Source organism: Pelodiscus sinensis, chromosome 1 (genome assembly GCF_049634645.1).
Source record: "Pelodiscus sinensis isolate JC-2024 chromosome 1, ASM4963464v1, whole genome shotgun sequence".
Taxonomy (NCBI): Eukaryota; Metazoa; Chordata; order Testudines; family Trionychidae; genus Pelodiscus; species Pelodiscus sinensis.
Window position 1 is genome coordinate 60,636,720 of NC_134711.1, and position 18,730 is coordinate 60,655,449.

General features: G+C 41.4%; 1 protein-coding gene across 4 annotated transcripts in view; it reads left to right on the forward strand.

The window, feature by feature from the left end:
* The window catches only part of TBK1 (TANK binding kinase 1), a 47,135-nt gene that overhangs the window by 17,588 nt on the left and 10,817 nt on the right, over positions 1 to 18,730 (forward strand). For all 4 annotated transcript variants that reach the window (XM_075930974.1, XM_075930967.1, XM_075930983.1 and 1 more), the window contains 6 exons: positions 1,430 to 1,540; positions 5,876 to 6,055; positions 10,813 to 11,009; positions 11,650 to 11,708; positions 13,887 to 13,978; positions 14,551 to 14,652. In XM_075930974.1, coding sequence (XP_075787089.1) covers positions 1,430 to 1,540; positions 5,876 to 6,055; positions 10,813 to 11,009; positions 11,650 to 11,708; positions 13,887 to 13,978; positions 14,551 to 14,652 — 741 coding nt within the window. The remainder of the gene's footprint in view (positions 1 to 1,429; positions 1,541 to 5,875; positions 6,056 to 10,812; positions 11,010 to 11,649; positions 11,709 to 13,886; positions 13,979 to 14,550; positions 14,653 to 18,730) is intronic.

An 18,730-nucleotide genomic window follows, 5' to 3' on the forward strand; every position in this document is an offset into this window, starting at 1 on the left:
TTTTAATTTTTTCTGGAGAGTTCCCTGAACCTTTTTGTAATATTTCTCAATCCTGTGTCATCCAGAGGGCCTTTTTCAGTTCAACATAAGGTGTTTCTTTTCATTAAACACTAAGGCTGTGTCTGGACTACATCCCTCTTTCAACAGAGGGATGTAAATTAGACACATCGAAATTGCAAATGAAGCGGAGATTTAAATATCCCACGCTTCATTTGCATAATCACATCATGGCGCTCTTTTGAAAAAGCGCCATTTTGAAAGTAAAACCATGGTCTAAACGCAGTTCTTTCGAAAACGGCAGGCTTTTTCGAAAGATCCTGTACTCCTCAAAAAATAAGGTTTACAAGATCTTTTGAAAAAGCCTGCCAAAGATCTTGTAAACCTTATTTTTTGAGGAGTACAGGATCTTTCGAAAAAGCCTGCCGTTTTCGAAAGAACTGCGTTTAGACCATGGTTTTACTTTCAAAATGGCGTTTTTTCAAAAGAGCGCCATGATGTGATTATGCAAATGAAATGCAGGATATTTAAATCCCCACTTCATTTGCTATTTTGATGTGTCTAATTTACATCCCTCTGTCGAAAGAGGGATGTAGTCTAGACACAGCCTAAGGCTATATCTAGACTGCAGAGCTTTTCCATGATATCGCAAGTATCCTAGAAAAACTATGCTGCGTTCAAGGAATGCTTCCACTTTTTCAGAACAATTTCCAAAAAAGTGGATGCGTTCTTTCTGCGAGGAAGAAGGGATGTGCTGAAAGAGGAGGTTTTTCTGAAATTTGGTGCCATGTAGACGGGCCAAATTTTGGAAAAGCCTCTTTCGAAAGAAAAACAGAAAAAGATAAAGAAATTGCGGATCTAAATTTGTTTATCTTTTTCTGACTTTTCTTTGCAGTGTAGACCTAGCCTAAGCCGAGAGCTACACTAGAACAGGCAGGTTGGCTTAAGGTATGCCATCCAGCTATGCAAAATTTTGCATAGCTGGATTCAGTTTACCTTAAACCGAGGTGCCGCAGCATTTACACTGCAGGACACCGACAGGAGCACATGATCCCATTGGCTTCCCTTACTCCTAGCAGAATGAGGAGTACAGGATGCTGGTGGGAGCTGCCTCAGCATTCGATTTGGGGGGGAGGGCCTGTGTTAGAACTGCTAAATCAAATGCTAGAAGAGCAACATCCTGAGGATTGATCTCCGTAGCGTAGACATGTCTTAAGTGTTGTTTCAGTGCCCTCTGTCAGTCTGGAGATGAAGCCCTGATCTTTGCATTCCTACTGAGCAGCAGATTGGTCGAAATTGTTGCACTAGATTTACAATTTTTATTAACATAGCATGGTCCTATTAGAGGATCCACTTATTAGACTCATACTTGAAGAAATAGTAATTAAGGATTACATATTTATTTTGTATAATTATTTTTAATGTCTCATAGGTATAAAATAATCACTGGAAAGCCTTCTGGTGCTATATCTGGAGTACAGAAAGCAGAAAATGGACCAATTGAGTGGAGTCGAGATATGCCTATTTCATGTAGTCTTTCTAAGTAAGCTTATTTGAATTTTTTACCAAATATCACAATGACACTTGAGTAAGGTTTTTCTCATTATTTGCTCTGTATAAAATGTTTGGAACTCTGGCTGTCTCTGACTTAGAATTTTTACAGCAGCCCTATATTATGTTATAGGCTATGAAATGCTTTTCTGTCCATTCCAGCCAAGTGCCTCTGTAACTATTCATTTACCCAAGAGCACTCACTGGCAAGACAGAGCAATATGGATAAGAACCAGCCTGGGCAGGGAGAGGGAGACTGTGCCATCTATTAGAAAAATATAGGTATGTAGGGTGACTTAAGACCACAGTATCTGTTTACTTTAAACAGGATTTGTGCTTCTGTGTCACTTAGGCACTCTTAAAAATTCCACCAGTGAGGCCTGCTGGATCCAGATTTTATTTGTATATGCATACCAGCATGATAATAGTATTCACCTCTGCATTAGCCTGTAATGAAGAAGAGGTACAAATACAAGATACAGGCAGTCCCCGGGTTACGCGGATCCGACTAATGTCGGATCCATACTTACGAACGGGGCTTTTCTCGGGATGCCTGTGGTAGAGCAGCTAGGGCACTGCCGGTTGGTCCCGCAGCGCTGCTCTCGGCACTACTGGACCAACCCAGCAGCACCCCAGCTGCTCTGCCCCAGGCGTCCTGATTCAGCCGCTGCTGGTCAGTTTCAGCCTTGGAGACGCCTGGGGTTCTTAAGTTGAATCTGTATGTAAGTCGGAACTGGCGTCCAGATTCAGCCGCTGTTGAAACTGATCAGCGGCTGATTCCAGGAAGCCCGGGGCAGAGCAACTCTGCCTCTGGCTTCCTGTAGTCAGCCGCTGGTCAGTTTCAGGAGCGGCTGAATCTGGACGCCAGTTCCGACTTACATACAGATTCAACTTAAGAACAAACCTACAGTTCCTATCTTGTACGTAGCCCGGGGACTGCCTGTATTTAAGATGACTGCTTCCCCACTTTAAACTCATGGCATCATAGTCTACGAGAGGACTACAAGACCTCTCAAGAGCAAGGTTCTCTCTAAGCTGCATGGCAGCACAGCTCCACGGCTGCTTAATCAGCCCCACCCAGCCAGGAAGCTCTGTGCACGGAGCACTGAGCCCCTGACTCAGCAGGGCTGATTACGCAGCTGTGGGGTTGTGCTACTGTACAGCTTAGAGGAAACCTTGCTCGAGAGGTCTCGTAGTCCTTTTTCTGACACATTGCAGGGATAAATATTGTCTAACCATCCCTGACAGGTATTTGTTTAACCTGCTCTTAAAAATCTCCAGTGATGAAGATTCCATAATCTTCTAGGCAATTTATTCCAGTACTTAACTACCCTGATAGGAAGTTTTTCCTAATGTCCAACCTAAGCCGCCTTTGCTGCACCTGTTGGCTGTGTCTACACTGGCATGAATTTCCGGAACTGCTTAAAACGGAATACTATTCCGTTTTCAGTTTTTCCGGAAAAGGAGCGTCTACATTGGCAGGCTGCTTTTCCGGAAAAGCCCTTTTTCCGGAAAAGCGTCTGTGGCCAATGTAGAGGCGCTTTTCCGGAAAAGAGCCCCAATCGCCATTTTCGCGATCGGGGCTTTTTTCCGGAAAAAACTACTGGGCTGTCTACACTGGCCCTTTTCCGGAACAGTGTTCCGGAATAAGGACTTATGCCCGAGCGGGAGCAGAATAGTTTTTCCGGAATAGCGGCTGATTTTGTACAGTAGAGCATCGTTGCTTTTCCGGAAATTCAAGGGCCAGTGTAGACAGCTCGCAGCTTATTCCGATAAAGCGGCTGATTTTCCGGAATAAGTGGCCCAGTGTCGACACAGCCTAAGCGTTTTGCTTCTTGTCCTATTCTTTGAGGTTAAGAACAGTTTCTCTCCTTCCTCCTTGTAACAACCTTTTATGTACTTGAAAGCTGTTACCATATTCACCCTCTCTGTCTTTTCTTCTCCAGACTAAACAAACCCAGGTTGTTGTTTTTTCCCAATTTTCCCTCAGCGGTAATGTTCTCTAGACCTTTAATAATTTTTGTCGCTCTTTGAGGACAAATTAGAAAAAGTCCAGCATTTTTCCTGAAATGACACACCCAGTACTGGACAGCGTATTTCAATTGAAGCCTAAGCAGTGTGAAGTAGAGCAGAAGAATTTCTTCTTGCGTCTTGCTTACAAACCTCCTGCTAATATATCCCAGATTGTTTCCTTATTTGCAACAGTGCTTGTTGACTCATAATTAGCTAGTGGTCCACTATGACCCTGAGATCCCTTTCCTTCATAGTCAATCATTTCCCATTTTGTATGGGTGTAACTGATTGTTCTTTCCTAAGTAGAGTACTTTTCATTTGTCCTTATTGAATTTCATCCTTTTTAATTCAGACCATTTCTTTGAGTGCTTCTTGCCCCTATCCCTGCTTTCATGATTAAATTAGGATTCAGTATTTGAAAATTCAAAAGGTATTTGGTAATCAAATCTCGTAAAAGTGGATATGTTATATATTGTCCCTGTTTAGGAAAAACAGGGGACAAGATTATTGAAGAGAAGCTGTCAAACAGCAAAGAAAGGAATGTTGTAGAATTTCTCAATGCATAACATTTTTTTATTCCTGGGGGAATTCATGTACCATGCATATTTTTAATTTTTGGCAAAAAACAGCTTCTGCTGAAAAGTTGATGCAGTTTTACCTTTTTCCTGCCAGAAGGCACACTGGCACAGGAACACAGTAACTGCAGTTGTTGCCAAATCTATGGAAAACAAGCAGAAATGTGGCTAATTAAGGCTCGCTTGGCTGACAGTGTATGTTAGCTACTTTTTTGCTTGTTCAGAACTTTTAAAGTAGCTGGGAGATTGTTGCTTTTTTGTTGTTGATTGTCTCCTGGCCCCTGCCAGTGCTCAGGCAAGGATAGTCAGAATGCTCAACTGATGATTGGCATTTGGCTCCAATTGGGCATCACCTCCCTGCACGAATTCCTACTTTCTGTCTGTTCAAGTTCCTGGTTCCTGGCCGGCTCCCATCCCAGTGTCTGCCTGCCCACGAGTTGCAGAACAGCTTGTCAGGAGGATGAGGAGGGGCAGGAGTGGGAGGGAAAAGGGGGCAGGGAGAGCTGCAAGGCGTAGGGGAAAAGTGAGCAGTGAGCAAGGAGGGGTCAAAGTGGGGGGCAAGGATGGGCAAGAAGTGTAAGGGTTAGAGTTAGGGCCAGGGCCAAGAGTCCTAAACTGCACACTGGAGATCCAGTCATATAGAGTGTTGGGGTTCTTTCAGGAATTGTCTTGTTTTGGTCTTGCTCTGAAATGAAACTGGCTTGTTTATTGGCTTATTATGGAAGCCGCCGGGGTGCTTAGACAGTGTGAAATTTGGTAACATTTCTTTACAGCACCTGTCAGGCCAGGTCAGAACACGGGTTATGGGGAGACAAACAGCATGAGGCTGCTGGGGGGTCAGATGAGCATAGAAAGGCTGGTGGGAGAAAACAGGCTATGGAAGGGACTCAATGGGAATGGCGGTGCAGGGCCACAGTGAGGAGAAAGGTGCAGAGCAGAGGGGGAGGGTTGCAGAGCTACAAGGGGAAAAGGGATGGCTGAGTGGGAACACAGAGACAGATGTGGATAGGAGGTTCAGGAACACATGGAGATGAAGGGAAGGGGCTGGCTGAGGGGGTGCAGGTACACGTGGACAGAGGGTGCAGATTTACAGGGTGGCCGATTGAGGGCACAGAGATACGTGGGACGGGGTAGATTTTCCTCACTGAAAGGGAGAGGCTAGAGGTCAGCCAGAGTCTACAGGGGGGAAGCTCCCTAATAATTCTTCTCTGCTCTCCCCCCCCCCAAAAAAAACCTAGTTCCATACTTTTCCCACCCATACTCAGCAACTCTTCAAGTTCAAGTCCATGCTCCTTCCCAGCAATTACTTCCCTCTTCCAAGGCTCCTTTATTATCCCTGACTCCCCCAAGCCTTTGCTCTGCTCTTTAGGGGTATGAAAAATATGGTTGTATACTGTAGTTTAAATGAGTTATTACTCAGAGTTCTATATTAATATGCTTATTAACATTTCCTGAATCTTTTTTGTTGTCTGTATTGTTACAGAAATACATGCTCACAAGTATTTTGAAATAAATTATCAAAATAATTGAAACTTTTGTGATTATATTGCTATTTTGATGTACGAAATATGCTGAATGTAGCATGATTTTTAAATTTTTGTGCAGAATTTTATTTTTTTGGAGCAGAATTCCCCCAGAAGTAAAAAATGTCTTACTTGTGATCTGTATACTAGGGAGATATTAGATAATGTCAAAATGAGAAACATTCCAACTTGTTGTCTCTTTTTTTGTCTCCACAGAGGCCTGCAAGTACTGCTCACTCCTGTTCTTGCAAACATTCTTGAAGCAGATCAGGAGAAATGCTGGGGATTTGACCAGTTTTTTGCAGAGACCAGTGACATACTTCACCGAAAAATAATTCATGTCTTTTCACTACAGCAAATGACCTCACATAAAGTTTATATTCAGAGCTATAATACGTAAGCATTCTGTCCATCCTTTCACTATTTCTGTCATATCCAGGTAAATAATGCTGCAACCTAGGATCACAATCTGTATGACAGATTCAGTAGCCTGTCCTTGATAGTTATCTGGTTGGAGGCAAGAGAAATGTACAATGATGATGTTGCTGTAAATTGTTAAGGCTCTTCTATGCCAAGCACGATGTTATATATGCTGTGAAGAGGTATATGTTAACTTTTTGTTCTAGTCTCTTACTGATTTGTCCCTTTTTTTTCTCTGTGATTCATCTTTAGCCAATAGAGCCCAAATACTGTGTTAGCAAAGCAGCTGTGATAGGGAAAGATCCCACTCTCGTCTTCTGCAGTGTCTACACAGACTATTTGGAGACCTTCAGTTGTTATTCAGCATCATATAGTTTATTTACATTGCTTTTTTCATCACCCTTGGTGATCCATACATCCTTAGTGATCTATACATCATATTACACATACATTATCCCTCTGTTGTGGAGACATATCTCTACCCAGAGATCCTTCTTAGTCATTAGTCCACTCCCAGTTCATTTTAATCCACTCATAAAACATGGTCAGGTCCATTCAGAGGGCACTAACTGATATTTAAGTGCTCAGACTGGTGGCTCAGCTGTTTTATTCACAGAACTCTGTCCAGGGGAGCTACCTGGTGCTCTGGCAACAATTATAAAGGACCTCGGGTTAGGTCGCTGCCACAGTAGCAGTCGGGAGCCCCGAGACCCTTAGAATCACCAGGCCCCAGGGCAATTGCCCCTTTTCCCTTCCCTGTTGGCGGGCCTGACTCTGTCACAGGAATCTTTTGTAATGTTTCTCCTTGATCAGACTTGCCATTTCTTAGATTGCTTTTCTGATTTGTATTCCGATTTTTTTTTCAGTATAGGCCTTATTGTCAAAACATACTGATGATGTACAAGAGACAAAATGTAAACTCTTCAGGATAGGGACTTTTTTCAATTTCAGATATTTTTAAGGCTTCCTAGGCCCCTGGCCAAGGAGGAGAGGACCCAAATCCATGTCCCCGCACCGCTCTGTGGCCCCCACCAGTCCTTAGAGCCATCTGAAACACATGGTGCAGCACTCCAGCAGTGATTTAAAAGGCCCAGGGCTTTGGCCACTGCAGTAAGGCCCCTTGTGAATCAGCGGGTCTCAGAGCAATTGCCTCCTTCTCTACCCCCTGTTAGCAGACCTGGGTTTGATATAACAGCCCTTTTTGGGGGCGGGGGCCACTAACCCACAAAAAAATCAGTCAGAAGCAAAAAATCTGCCGACTGAGAAAGAAGGAAGACCCTCCCCACACTCCCCTTGCACATCAGAACCCAGTGGGGCCAAGGCTAGTAGATTTTGTGTACTCCAGCCCCGCAGGCAGGGGGATGGAGCACCTGTGCAGGCTCCCTAATGCTGGGGGTGGGAGAGCCCTGAGCCTAAGGGGGAAGATCCAGGCAAGCTGAGGGCCACCGCTGGCCCCTGTGTTACCTGCAGAAAAATTGGCATATTCTCTAGGGGCACCCACCCTTACCCTTCTGCATGGTTAGGCATAACCTTACACTTTGTGGGGTCTTTTACGAGTGAAAGAGCCTTACACAGTAATATCCTATTTCATCTGTATGTATTAACAATCATTAAAAACAGAGGCACACACCAGGCATAGAGTGCTCACCACTCCCAATAAGACAGATGAACTTGTCTTGATGGCCAGTCAGGATCAGATCCATCTGAAGGACTCCAGTTTCAGCACAGTGTCATTGGCACAGGGTTGAGGTCTGGCAGCTCTGAGCTTGGAGCTGTGTCCTTGATTTGGTTCCCAAAGAACTTCTGTTTGGACCCCAGGTTATATAATGAATCCTGAGTCCTGCTTAGCTATACCTTAACTAATTATAATTTTACTAACCAGTCATAACCTACAGTAACAGAATTACCTAACCAATCATACCCCACCACCTTAGCTGATTTACACCTAGCAAAATTAATTATACAGAAGACCGAAAAAATTAAAAAACCAGAGACCATTCAGACAAACAATAGGAAAGAGAGGACCATAATTATAGAATGAAAATTCCACAACCTCAACTACTGATAAACAGTTTCTTGCCTGACAAAATGCTGTTAACTAAAACAAAATACAGGACTATGTAGCACTTTAAAGACTAACAAGATGGTTTATTAGATGATGAGCTTTCGTGGGCCAGACCCACTTCCTCAGATCAAATAATGGAAGAAAATAGTCACAACCATATATACCAAAGGATACAATTAAAAAAAATGAATACATATGAAAAGGACAAATCACATTTCAGAACAGAAGGGGAATGCGGGGGGGAGGGGGGGAAGGAAGGTAAATGTCTGTGAGTTAATGATATTAGAGGTGATAATTGGGGAAGCTATCTTTGTAATAGGTAAGGCAGTTGGGGTCTTTGTTCAGCCCCCCACGGAGAGTGTCGAATTTCAGCATGAATGACAGTTCAGAGGATTCCCTTTCAAGTGCAGATTTGAAAGTCTTCTGGAGTAGGATGCATGTGATTAGGTCATTGAGACAGTGTCCTTTCTGGTTGAAATGGAAAGAAACTGTTTTTTCTTTGTGATCCTGTCTAATGTCTGTTTTGTAGGCATTGATTCACTACACCATTCATGCTAAAATTCGACACTCTCCGCGGGGGGCTGAACAAAGACCCCAACTGCCTTACCTATTACAAAGATAGCTTCCCCAATTATCACCTCTAATATCATTAACTCACAGACATTTACCTTCCCCCCCCCCGCATCTCCCTTCTGTTCTGAAATGTGATTTGTCCTTTTTATATGTGTTCATTTTTTTAATTGTATCCTTTGGTATATATGGTTGTGACTATTTTCTTCCACTATTTGATCTGAGGAAGTGGGTCTGGCCCACGAAAGCTCATCATCTAATAAACCATCTTGTTAGTCTTTAAAGTGCTACATAGTCCTGTATTTTGTTTCAGCTACACCAGACTAACACGGCTACATTTCTATCACTGTTAACTAAGTTACTCATCTTGAAATCTGGTTCTTTATCTGGTGACAATGGGTGCCATTAGGATAGGGACTCCTTCTTAACAGCCTGGTGTGAAACTATTTTAATGCAATTTAGGTAGAATCTTGAGTATGTGACTTCAAGATTTACAAGCTACTGGCTGCTGCTCTTCAATCTGGCTACTGAGGAAGGCTTTAGGCCTTCCATTATGAGTACAGAAAAACCATATTGTTACATTCCCCTCCTTAATGATGCTTTTACTAAAGCTGTCATTGTCATTGCAAGAGTCCAATACTCAGACTTGCTGAGTTTGGTCTTGTCTCCTGGGTATTATTAACAAGGTCCTTATTTGACTTTCCATGCCAGCTTCCTGTATCCTTCGAATAGTTCTCTTCATCCAGCAAGCCAAAGCAATTATACTCACTAATATAGCCAATTGGATTCCACTGATCACTAGAATGGGGTGAACCATTATATTTAGCACACCGGTAGCAGAAGGCGACCACCCTAATAATGTTACCCACCAGGAGTGTTATCCTGCATCTGCAAAAGTTTTTAGTACATGAGTGATTTCCGTATTATCACATTGCATTTCAACATGTATTTGTTCTCCTGCCTGTGCAATATACTGTAAATGTGAAAGTAACATAGGATGGTTTAACAGTTTTCTTCTCATAGCCATATTCATGCCTAAGGTTACAGGCGTTACATTGTGATATAATTGTGGATTAAACTTCAAGTAGTTAATAGTCCATATAGGTATACAGTATTCAAAATCACAACTGTTAATCTTTGTAATGTTGCAAAAATGTCTATTAACTAAATGAGTCATAAAAACAGTTCCTTATCATCTACTACTACAATTGGAAAATGACTTCTCACAAACACATCCCCTTTCTGTATATACAACAGCTGACTTTTGTTCAGCGAATATAGCAAACATGTATCTTTGGGTTCCTTTGTCTTTTACTTAGAAACGTTCATCCTTTTCTTGTAAATGGTGATCCCAAATTTTCATGGGTCACACACTGAAATATGTCAGTCGTTTTCCATTGTTAGTTTTCTTTATATGTCCAGAAATGTTAATCAGTGGAATACATAGGCACCACTGGATAGATATCAGTAGTTAGGCTACAGTGTACAGTTACTACATAAGCTTGTAGAACCATTTAACCTTTGTTTAGGGTAAAATTTAGCAATTTCCATCATGTTATTGTGTCTCTTTCTGTAACATTTTCCCACAACAGTTTTCTTATTTCCAAAGGCAAATTTCCTTGCATACCTTTCCAGGTTATTTGAATGACCAGTTGCTGACTTAATTTTCTCAGGCCTGTCTACAAGCACATTTTCTTTTTGTAAAATCTGGGCTTTTAAAAATAAAAAATCTGTTTAAAGGGGAAACAATGGAATTAAGCATAGTACAGATGAAAGCAAGATACCTTTGGAAGATTGTATTTTTATGTCTGAAAACTGTTGCATAGATTGGCTTTTGAGAGAAACTGGATGTGTGGAGGGGAGTTTGGTGTTCTGCAAGCAATCTAATTTTATTTTGTAATTTATGTAAATGCACCCAGTGCCCTAGCTAGAATGTGCACCATTTATTATTTGTATACATCTAATAATTTAGATAGGAAAAAAACTTAATTTACTAAATATAAAAGGTATATTTTAAAAAATCTATAACTTGTTTGAGTCCTGTTGCATTTTAGTGAATTTGATTTAATTGTTTGCTAAGTATATTTTTTTTTTACAGAGCTGCCATATTTCATGAATTAGTCTACAAACAGACAAAAATAACTTCTCAGAACCAAGAATTGATATATGAAGGTCGCCATTTAGTACTAGAGCCTGGAAGACTGGTACAACATTTTCCCAAAACCACTGAAGAAAATCCTATAATTATAGTAAGCAGAGAGGCTATGAACATCATAGGATTAATCTACGAAGAAAGTATGTTAGTCTTTTCCATCTGTTCTTAAATAAACAAGATTAGGCATAAATGTTCTTTGAAAATAGCTTTGGTTACTGAATATTTTTGACCTCTGATAAATGTATAAAAATCTTGAATCAAACGTTTGTCCATATGTAGGCACCCTGAAGAGTCCTGATTTTCCTAAGTGCTGAGTATCCTTTACCTCAATAGATGGACATCAATAGATGCTTATGAGTGCCCAGTACTCTAAAATATCAGGTCATTTATTCTGATGCCTAACTATGGATTTAAAACTTTAATTTTAAACCATTTTTTAAAAAGTCCTGGTTCCTGCACATTAATATAGGTAGGATTTAGTAATGAGCATAGAATTCTAAAATCTTTTTGTAAAATCTTTTTGTGAACCACAAGTTTATAAAATAATATTCCTAACTAATCTTGCTCTATTTTCCAGTAATAACTGGAAATTCAAGTGTTTTTCAATCTGATTAATCTTCCTAGTCTGTTAACAGCAGCAGTTCTTCTTATATTTAAGATGTTTCACTGAACACACAAAATAAATATTTCTAATCCAAAATGTATATTGCGTATTCACTAATATATTAAAGACTTATGACATATGACATATCAAATAAAAATCCATCTCTTATATTTCAGTTTCACTTCCTAAAGTACATCAGCGGTATGACTTGGATAATGATGCCAGTATCGCTAAAGTGAGTATTTACTTAATTAGACTAGAATTAAATTGCTATCTCAAATAAAATAAAGGTACCTAATATTGAATTAAATAAAGCCATCTTGTTTGTTTGTTTTGAAATGGGAATTGCTTTTATAAATATATGGGTTTAGCAGTATCAAATGACAACTCTATATGAGCGCTTTCTCAGTCTTAAATGGTTAGTGATAATAAAATGCTTTGAAGGCATTCTGGTTCTAGAAGGGAGCGGGAGGAGCAAGGATGGTGAGTGAATCAAGTGATTTGCATGCTCTGAAACTGCTGGAAGGGAAGGGGGAGGTGTAGGAAGTCTGGGGCTTCGATGCCCAGTGCATGAGAAGCGTGCAGGGGAGAGGAACAGACAGGTGGAACCTCAATGGACCGCAGGTTGCTGCAGCCCACTAAGGTGAAGGAGGGCCTTTCATGTGGCTCACTCCTTATTTTTGAAGATTTTAGCTATGCTATGTGCATAGCTGAAGTCACATAGATTAGATCGATGACAGAGGGTAAGTATAGACGAGGCCACAGTCTGTGGATTTCAGGTTGTAAACCATTGTTATACAAGTTGAGTTAGTTTACCCTGAAAGAAAATGTTTTCCTATCTTCCCCCTTTAGTTTTAAAGAAACATTTGCTATAATATGCGATGCATGACAGTCAATAGCAGGTTTAAATAAATATTAAGCAGTACAAAATCTGTTAACTGGTGGTTTTCATGAACTGTTATCCCAGATAAAATAAAAATAACTAAAATTTAAGGTTATTGCAGAAAATCTTCTAGCTCTATACAAAAATAATTTTAAACACTACAGTTTAGATAACTTTGTTATAGAAGTTTTTAATTTGAAAAGTTCTGATTTTTATTTAAAGATTTAATATTAACAACAAACGTTAACTTCATAAATAATTGTGCATAATATTTCATATTGAGTTAATGTGCACAGTTGACCTAAGATTAGCTGAAGAGAAGAAGCAGCTCTGAAACTATCTTCTCCTGCTTAGCATCACACGGGAGAAATAAGGAGCATCTTTCCTGAACTCTGCAGCAGAGAAGAGTCTTAGGGTGAATCTAGACTGCACCCTTACCTCAAAATAAAGCGGTATTCCAAAACATCCCTTAACCCTTGTGGAACAAGGTTTACAGGGATGCCGGAATAGTGCCCCCGTTATTTCAAAATCTGTTTTGAAATAAAAGGCTGCTTTAAAGATGTGGAATAGCTATTTTGGTATACTTAGGAAGAGTAAAAGAAGAGTAAAATCTGCAGAAGAGTAAAATCTCTGATGTTTCTTTCCTTTAGCATTTCCCAATCTCCCCTGCCTGACAAAGCTCCATAGGAGAAAAGTAGCAGAGACTCCACTTTCAGGCCTTATTTTGAATCTGTTTTGTTCAAGTAACTCCTGTTGTGCTCCTTTGAAGATCTCTGTTCATGTGCAATAGTGATAGAAATGTAGCCATGTTAGTCTAGTGTAGCTGAAACAAAAAAACATAGTCCTGTTGTCTGTTCAAGTGCATCTCCAAAGTGTGCAAAAAGGGGAACTCCAAATGTATTTCTTCCTGTAGGCTTCCTAACATCTTTCAAATTACTGATATTTGAAAATGTATTCATCATAGTCCATAACATAATTAATAACTTATAATTAAATTTTAAGTCAGAGTTATTGATATGATTAAACTAGCTTCTGCTTGAGACTGTGTTTAGCTGTACATCTACCTAGAATAACAAGTGTTAAAACAAACTATGTATGCAGAATTGGGTGGAGACCAAAAAATTGGACTGCAGCCCTACAATTTTGAAAATGTAGTATGTTGGTTTTTTTTCATTTAAATTCCTAAACTACTGAACACATTTACATGTAACTTTTCATAAAATTAAATCTGCACTCTAAGAGTATGTGGGTATAACCTTGATAATGACAGATTTATTTTCATGACTAATGAAGACAGTGTAATGGAACTTCAGTGTAATGGAAAACTCATTTTTGCTTTAATTATGCTGCCATAGTAAGTATGTGGATTCCCCCAATATAGGCTAATTTATGGATAATTTGTGTTACAATCTTCATATTCTAATTACTTCTAATATTAATGTTGCTTTATTGTGATCCATTGACTTGAAACAAACTACAACTTTGAGCACAGAAATAGTACTGACATTTGTTTATTTCTCTCTCCATCAGTCAGTAACAGGTGTTGTATGTCATGCCTGTAGAGTTGCCAGTGCTTTGCTGCTTTACCAGGAATTGATGCGAAAAGGAATACGATGGTTAATGTAAGTGATTTTAATTTTGCTGAGCATGGTTTCTTTACCAAACCTTGTTCTGGTCATTCACACCTTTCATCGTTTTGTGAGCATACTGTGACTTCTGAAACTTCCTTCCTTCCCCTTGAACATGAGCATGAGTAGATTTTTACAGTCTCTGAAATGTTTCCTCGTCCTCCCTTATCAAGAGAAACTCTGAAGACCTGCTTTCTGCCCCTATGCTAGATCCTATGTATCCATGTTATTTAATCTGCTCCTACAGCAGTTTGGATAATTTTAACTTTAGTATTGTGTTGGAACGTGAGACCCAGCAAGGATAACTAATTAGTGACTATCACATTTTTAAATAATGATTTTGGTAGTTCATGTTGTTTGTTAATAGGGTTATGAAAATCTCTCTAGCTATTGAACTATATACTATATTACTGAAGTAATGTCTGCCAGAACATTGGAATCACACTTTATATGACAATAGTAGGAAAATGTTAGTCTCCACTACCAGTGAATATTACTGGAGGCAAAGATATGTGATAAGAAGGAAATGAAGATTTTTCTTGATACACTGATGTTATACTTTCCAGTGAAATAATCAAGCAGGACTACAAAGAAACGGTGCACAAAAAAACAGAGGTTGTCATCAAGCTGGATTTCTGCAAAAGGAACATTGAGTTAGCTGGGAAAATGTGAGTAGAAACACTGAATTCTTTGGTGCAGTGCTCTTTGAAAGTAAATACAGGTTGAACCTCGCTGGTCCAGCATCCTAGGACCTGACTGGTCCCAAACCAGGGGATTTGCCAGACAAGGGAAGGTCCCTCCCGTCGTGGCCATGCTACCACCAGGCTAGGGCTCTAGACTGCCCCTGCTGCTGCCTTAGCCCCCCGGGGCTCTCCCCAGCTCTGCTGCTGCCGGGCCGGAGCGCCAGAGCCAGAGCTCTGCAGCTAGGGCAAAGCCCCGCAGCTGCCTGGCTCCACAGCTGGGACTGGAGCGCTGCAGCCGGGGCGGAGGGAGGGGACCAATGCTCTGCAGCCTGGGCTAGAGCTCCCTGGCTGCCACTGGGACTGGGGATAAAGTTCCCCTGTGCTTGCTTGCACCTGTGCTCTTTCCACAGTATAACTGTTCCTCCTGCCAGACCATTCCATTTCCATTTTATGAGAGAGAATCAAATTCCAGGCACTGTCCCGTTGTCCTGACACAACCAAACCTTTACCTTGCTTTCAGTTATGCTAAGAGGAAGCTGCATGCCAAAGTTGGTGGCACTAGCTCTTACCATTTAGGAGGAGTTCGTGAGCAGTCTTGCAGATGGACAGACAGACAGGCACATGCACAGACTCTCTCAAATATATAGTAGATACACCACAGAATTCAGGCACAATTTTTGCCACTAAAACAATAAAAGATATCTTGCTTAAACCATTTAAGAACACTTTGGCTACGTCTACACTGGCCCCTCTTCCGGAAGGGGCATGTAAATTTCAGCAGTCGTCGTAGGGAAATCCGCGGGGGATTTAAATATCCCCCGCGGCATTTAAATAAAAATGTCCGCCGCTTTTTTCCGGCTTTTAAAAAAGCCGGAAAAGAGCGTCTAGACTGGCCCCGATCCACCGGAAAAAGTGCCCTTTTCCGGAGGCTCTTATTCCTACTTCAAAGTAGGAATAAGAGCCTCCGGAAAAGGGCACTTTTTCCGGTGGATCGGGGCCAGTCTAGACGCTCTTTTCCGGCTTTTTTAAAAGCCGGAAAAAAGCGGCGGACATTTTTATTTAAATGCCGCGGGGGATATTTAAATCCCCCGCGGATTTCCCTACGACGACTGCTGAAATTTACATGCCCCTTCCGGAAGAGGGGCCAGTGTAGACGTAGCCTTTGACTATTGTAATAATAGTCATTAAATTTTTTCCCATGCGTCACTTACATTTCAGTATAAAAACCTTTATTTTTTTAAATAAAGAAAAGCTTGCTTACATTGCTGAAATTCTGTTTATGGTAAGCTAATTGAGAGATTTAGTATTTTGCCACATATTACCACGGTCTCTTTTTTCCCATCCAATCGCACCACCAACAAACTACATTTCACTCATTCCCACTATTATCGCAGTGTGTCCGTCAAGACCTGTGGGATCCAAGTTCTGCTGCAGAGCTCTACCTTAGAGTGCAGTTTACAAAAGCCACCACACAAGACATGAGGTGCTTAAGCTAGCCAGTGAGAGATGCTGACAAGAGGGGCATGTGCTAAGCCCTGCTCCTCTCATTGAAATAGATGCTTACTTGCAATTCTGAAGTCAGGAATCCCCTTTAGAATTAGATGCCTTATGCTGTGTTAGCAAGAAGATGTTTCTGGTTGTGGTGCCCACCTTCTAACTTTTAGATCAATAGTTAGGGCATTCACCTGGGAGACTCAGGTTCAGTTGATCCCTCTCTGCCAGAGAGTCATTAAATTTTTAATGGGTGAGAGAAACTAGATCAGGGATCTCCCACTTTTGAAGTGAGTGCTCTAAACTTTGAGTGATGGGATATTTTCATGTGGGGCTCCCTCATACTCTCCTGTTGAAGCTATTGTGCCCTGGATAAATCATTAGTCATTGGAGCAGGGAAGCTGGATGTGGGTCTCCCACACATTTGGTGAGTGTACTAATCTCAATATCTAGAGCTCTGCACAGATAAAAAATTGGTATGTGTATCCGTATCTGTAAAAATGAGTTGCAGATATCTGCCTCCACATTTGTGGCTGAAGATACCTGAAGATATAAAGTGGATATCTGCAAATTGTCAGGGTTCTAGATACAAAATTTGTATTCACAGCCACAAAAATGAGCTGCAGTAATCCTCATCCATGTCTGCAGGTGCAGATACCCGCGAATATCCATAAATTTGCAGAGCTCTCTATCCGTGTCCCTACATATTCCAGCTCCTTATCCTAGTCTGTTTGCCCAGCTGGTCCCAGTTTTACCTCTATATCCTGGCCTCTTATATCTGTCTTTCCTGCCCCCAACCGCCTGGTTCCCAGTGTCTGTGCCCAACCTGTCTCAGTCACTTCCCCCAATTTGTAGTCCCAGTTTTCCTCCAACCCCCCTCCCATCAGCCTACAGTCCCAATCTCCATCTCCAGATTCCTTGTCCCACTCTTTACTTCCATTGCTGGGCTGCCTTTATTACTCTCTGTATTCATATCAGGCACCTTCCATTACCATACTGACTGGATTTAGTAGGGGGTGCATTTTGAGAAAAGGGAAGTTAATCTTCCTGTTTTTATGTCTAGTGCCTGGCCCTCCATGGAGCACAGCAACCAGAGCTGTAATTGTGGAAAAAGCAGTGCTCAGCATGGACAGAATCTTTGTAGATTTTAGCTGTTAAACTCCAGGGCTACATCTGTACTATGCTGTTTTTCCACAATAAATATGCAAATGAGGCAAAGCATGGAATATTGCCACACCTCATTTGCATCATTAATGAGCGGCTGCTTTTTGTGCAACAGGCTTTTGTGCAAAAAGGAGCATGTCTTCCTGAAAAAAAGTGGAAGAATGGCTCTTGCGCAAGAGGGGATTTTGTACAAAAAGGAGATGTGTAGACAGCTCCTTTTTGTTCAAAAGCCTGTTGTGCAAAAAGCAGCCGCTCATTAATTGTCCAAATGAGGCACAGCGATATTCCACACTTCATCTCATTTGTATCTTTTTTTGTGCAAAAGGGGGCAGTCTAGACCAGTGGTCCCCAACTTTTCGTGGCTGCCAGGTGCCCAGGGGTGGTGTTCGGAGGCGGGGCCGCTCACACACCACGCTTCTGGGGGTGGGGCCGCCCATGCGCCACGCGCCCAGGGCTGGCACCATGCATGTGCCACGCGCTGGGGGTGGGGCCAGCCCAGATGTTTCAGCGGGCACACATAAATGCCCCGGCGGGCGCCATTGCACCCGCGGGCACCGCACTGGGGACCACTGGTCTAGACATAGCCCAAAGGTTTGTCTACACTGCAGCTGCAGGCGTGATTTGCAGTTAATGTAGACAGACCCTGCTGTACTCTAGCTAGTCCACTAGAAATAGCAGTGCAGATGTCACCACAGAGCTGCACAAACAAGTATCTATCCAGTGGAGTTGGCAAGGCTTGTGCAGCCTACACTGAAGCTTGCACCATGCATCCTCCGTTTTCTCTTTATGAAGCTAGCTTAGTGCACAGGTAGTGTGGGAATGTATGACTATATAAGCAGTCGATCACATTTGTAGCTTTAGGCTATGTCTAGACTGCTCAGTTATTTCAGAATAAGCTATTCCAGAATAGTTTTTCTGAAATATTTTATTTAGGAATAGTACGTCTACACTGCAAGGAAGCCTCAAAATGAATCAGAGGCAAGCTTCCCTAATGTAGACGTGCTATCTCAATTTAAAGTCCCAGGCAGAATAACTTAGAATGGCCCTGGTGAGGGGCTATTTTGAAATAGCAGAAGTGGAGCATCTACACACACCTTATTTCAAAATAGCTATTTCGGAACAGGTGTTATTCTTCATAGAATGAGGTTTACAGAAGTCGGAATAAGCCATCCGTTATTTCAAAATTATTTTGAAATAACAGAATTGCTGTGTAGATGTTCGCATGGTTATTTTGGAATAATGGCTGTCTTGAGGCAGTCACCTGCTTGATATTGAAGACTTCAACCCGAAGGGTTAAAGTTTAACCGAGTTACTATCAATTGAAAACAGGGTCTTATAATGGGAAGTAGTTGGGTAACCTTAATAGGCAGTGCTAGTAGTCCTATGTATAATATTTGGTTATAACCCA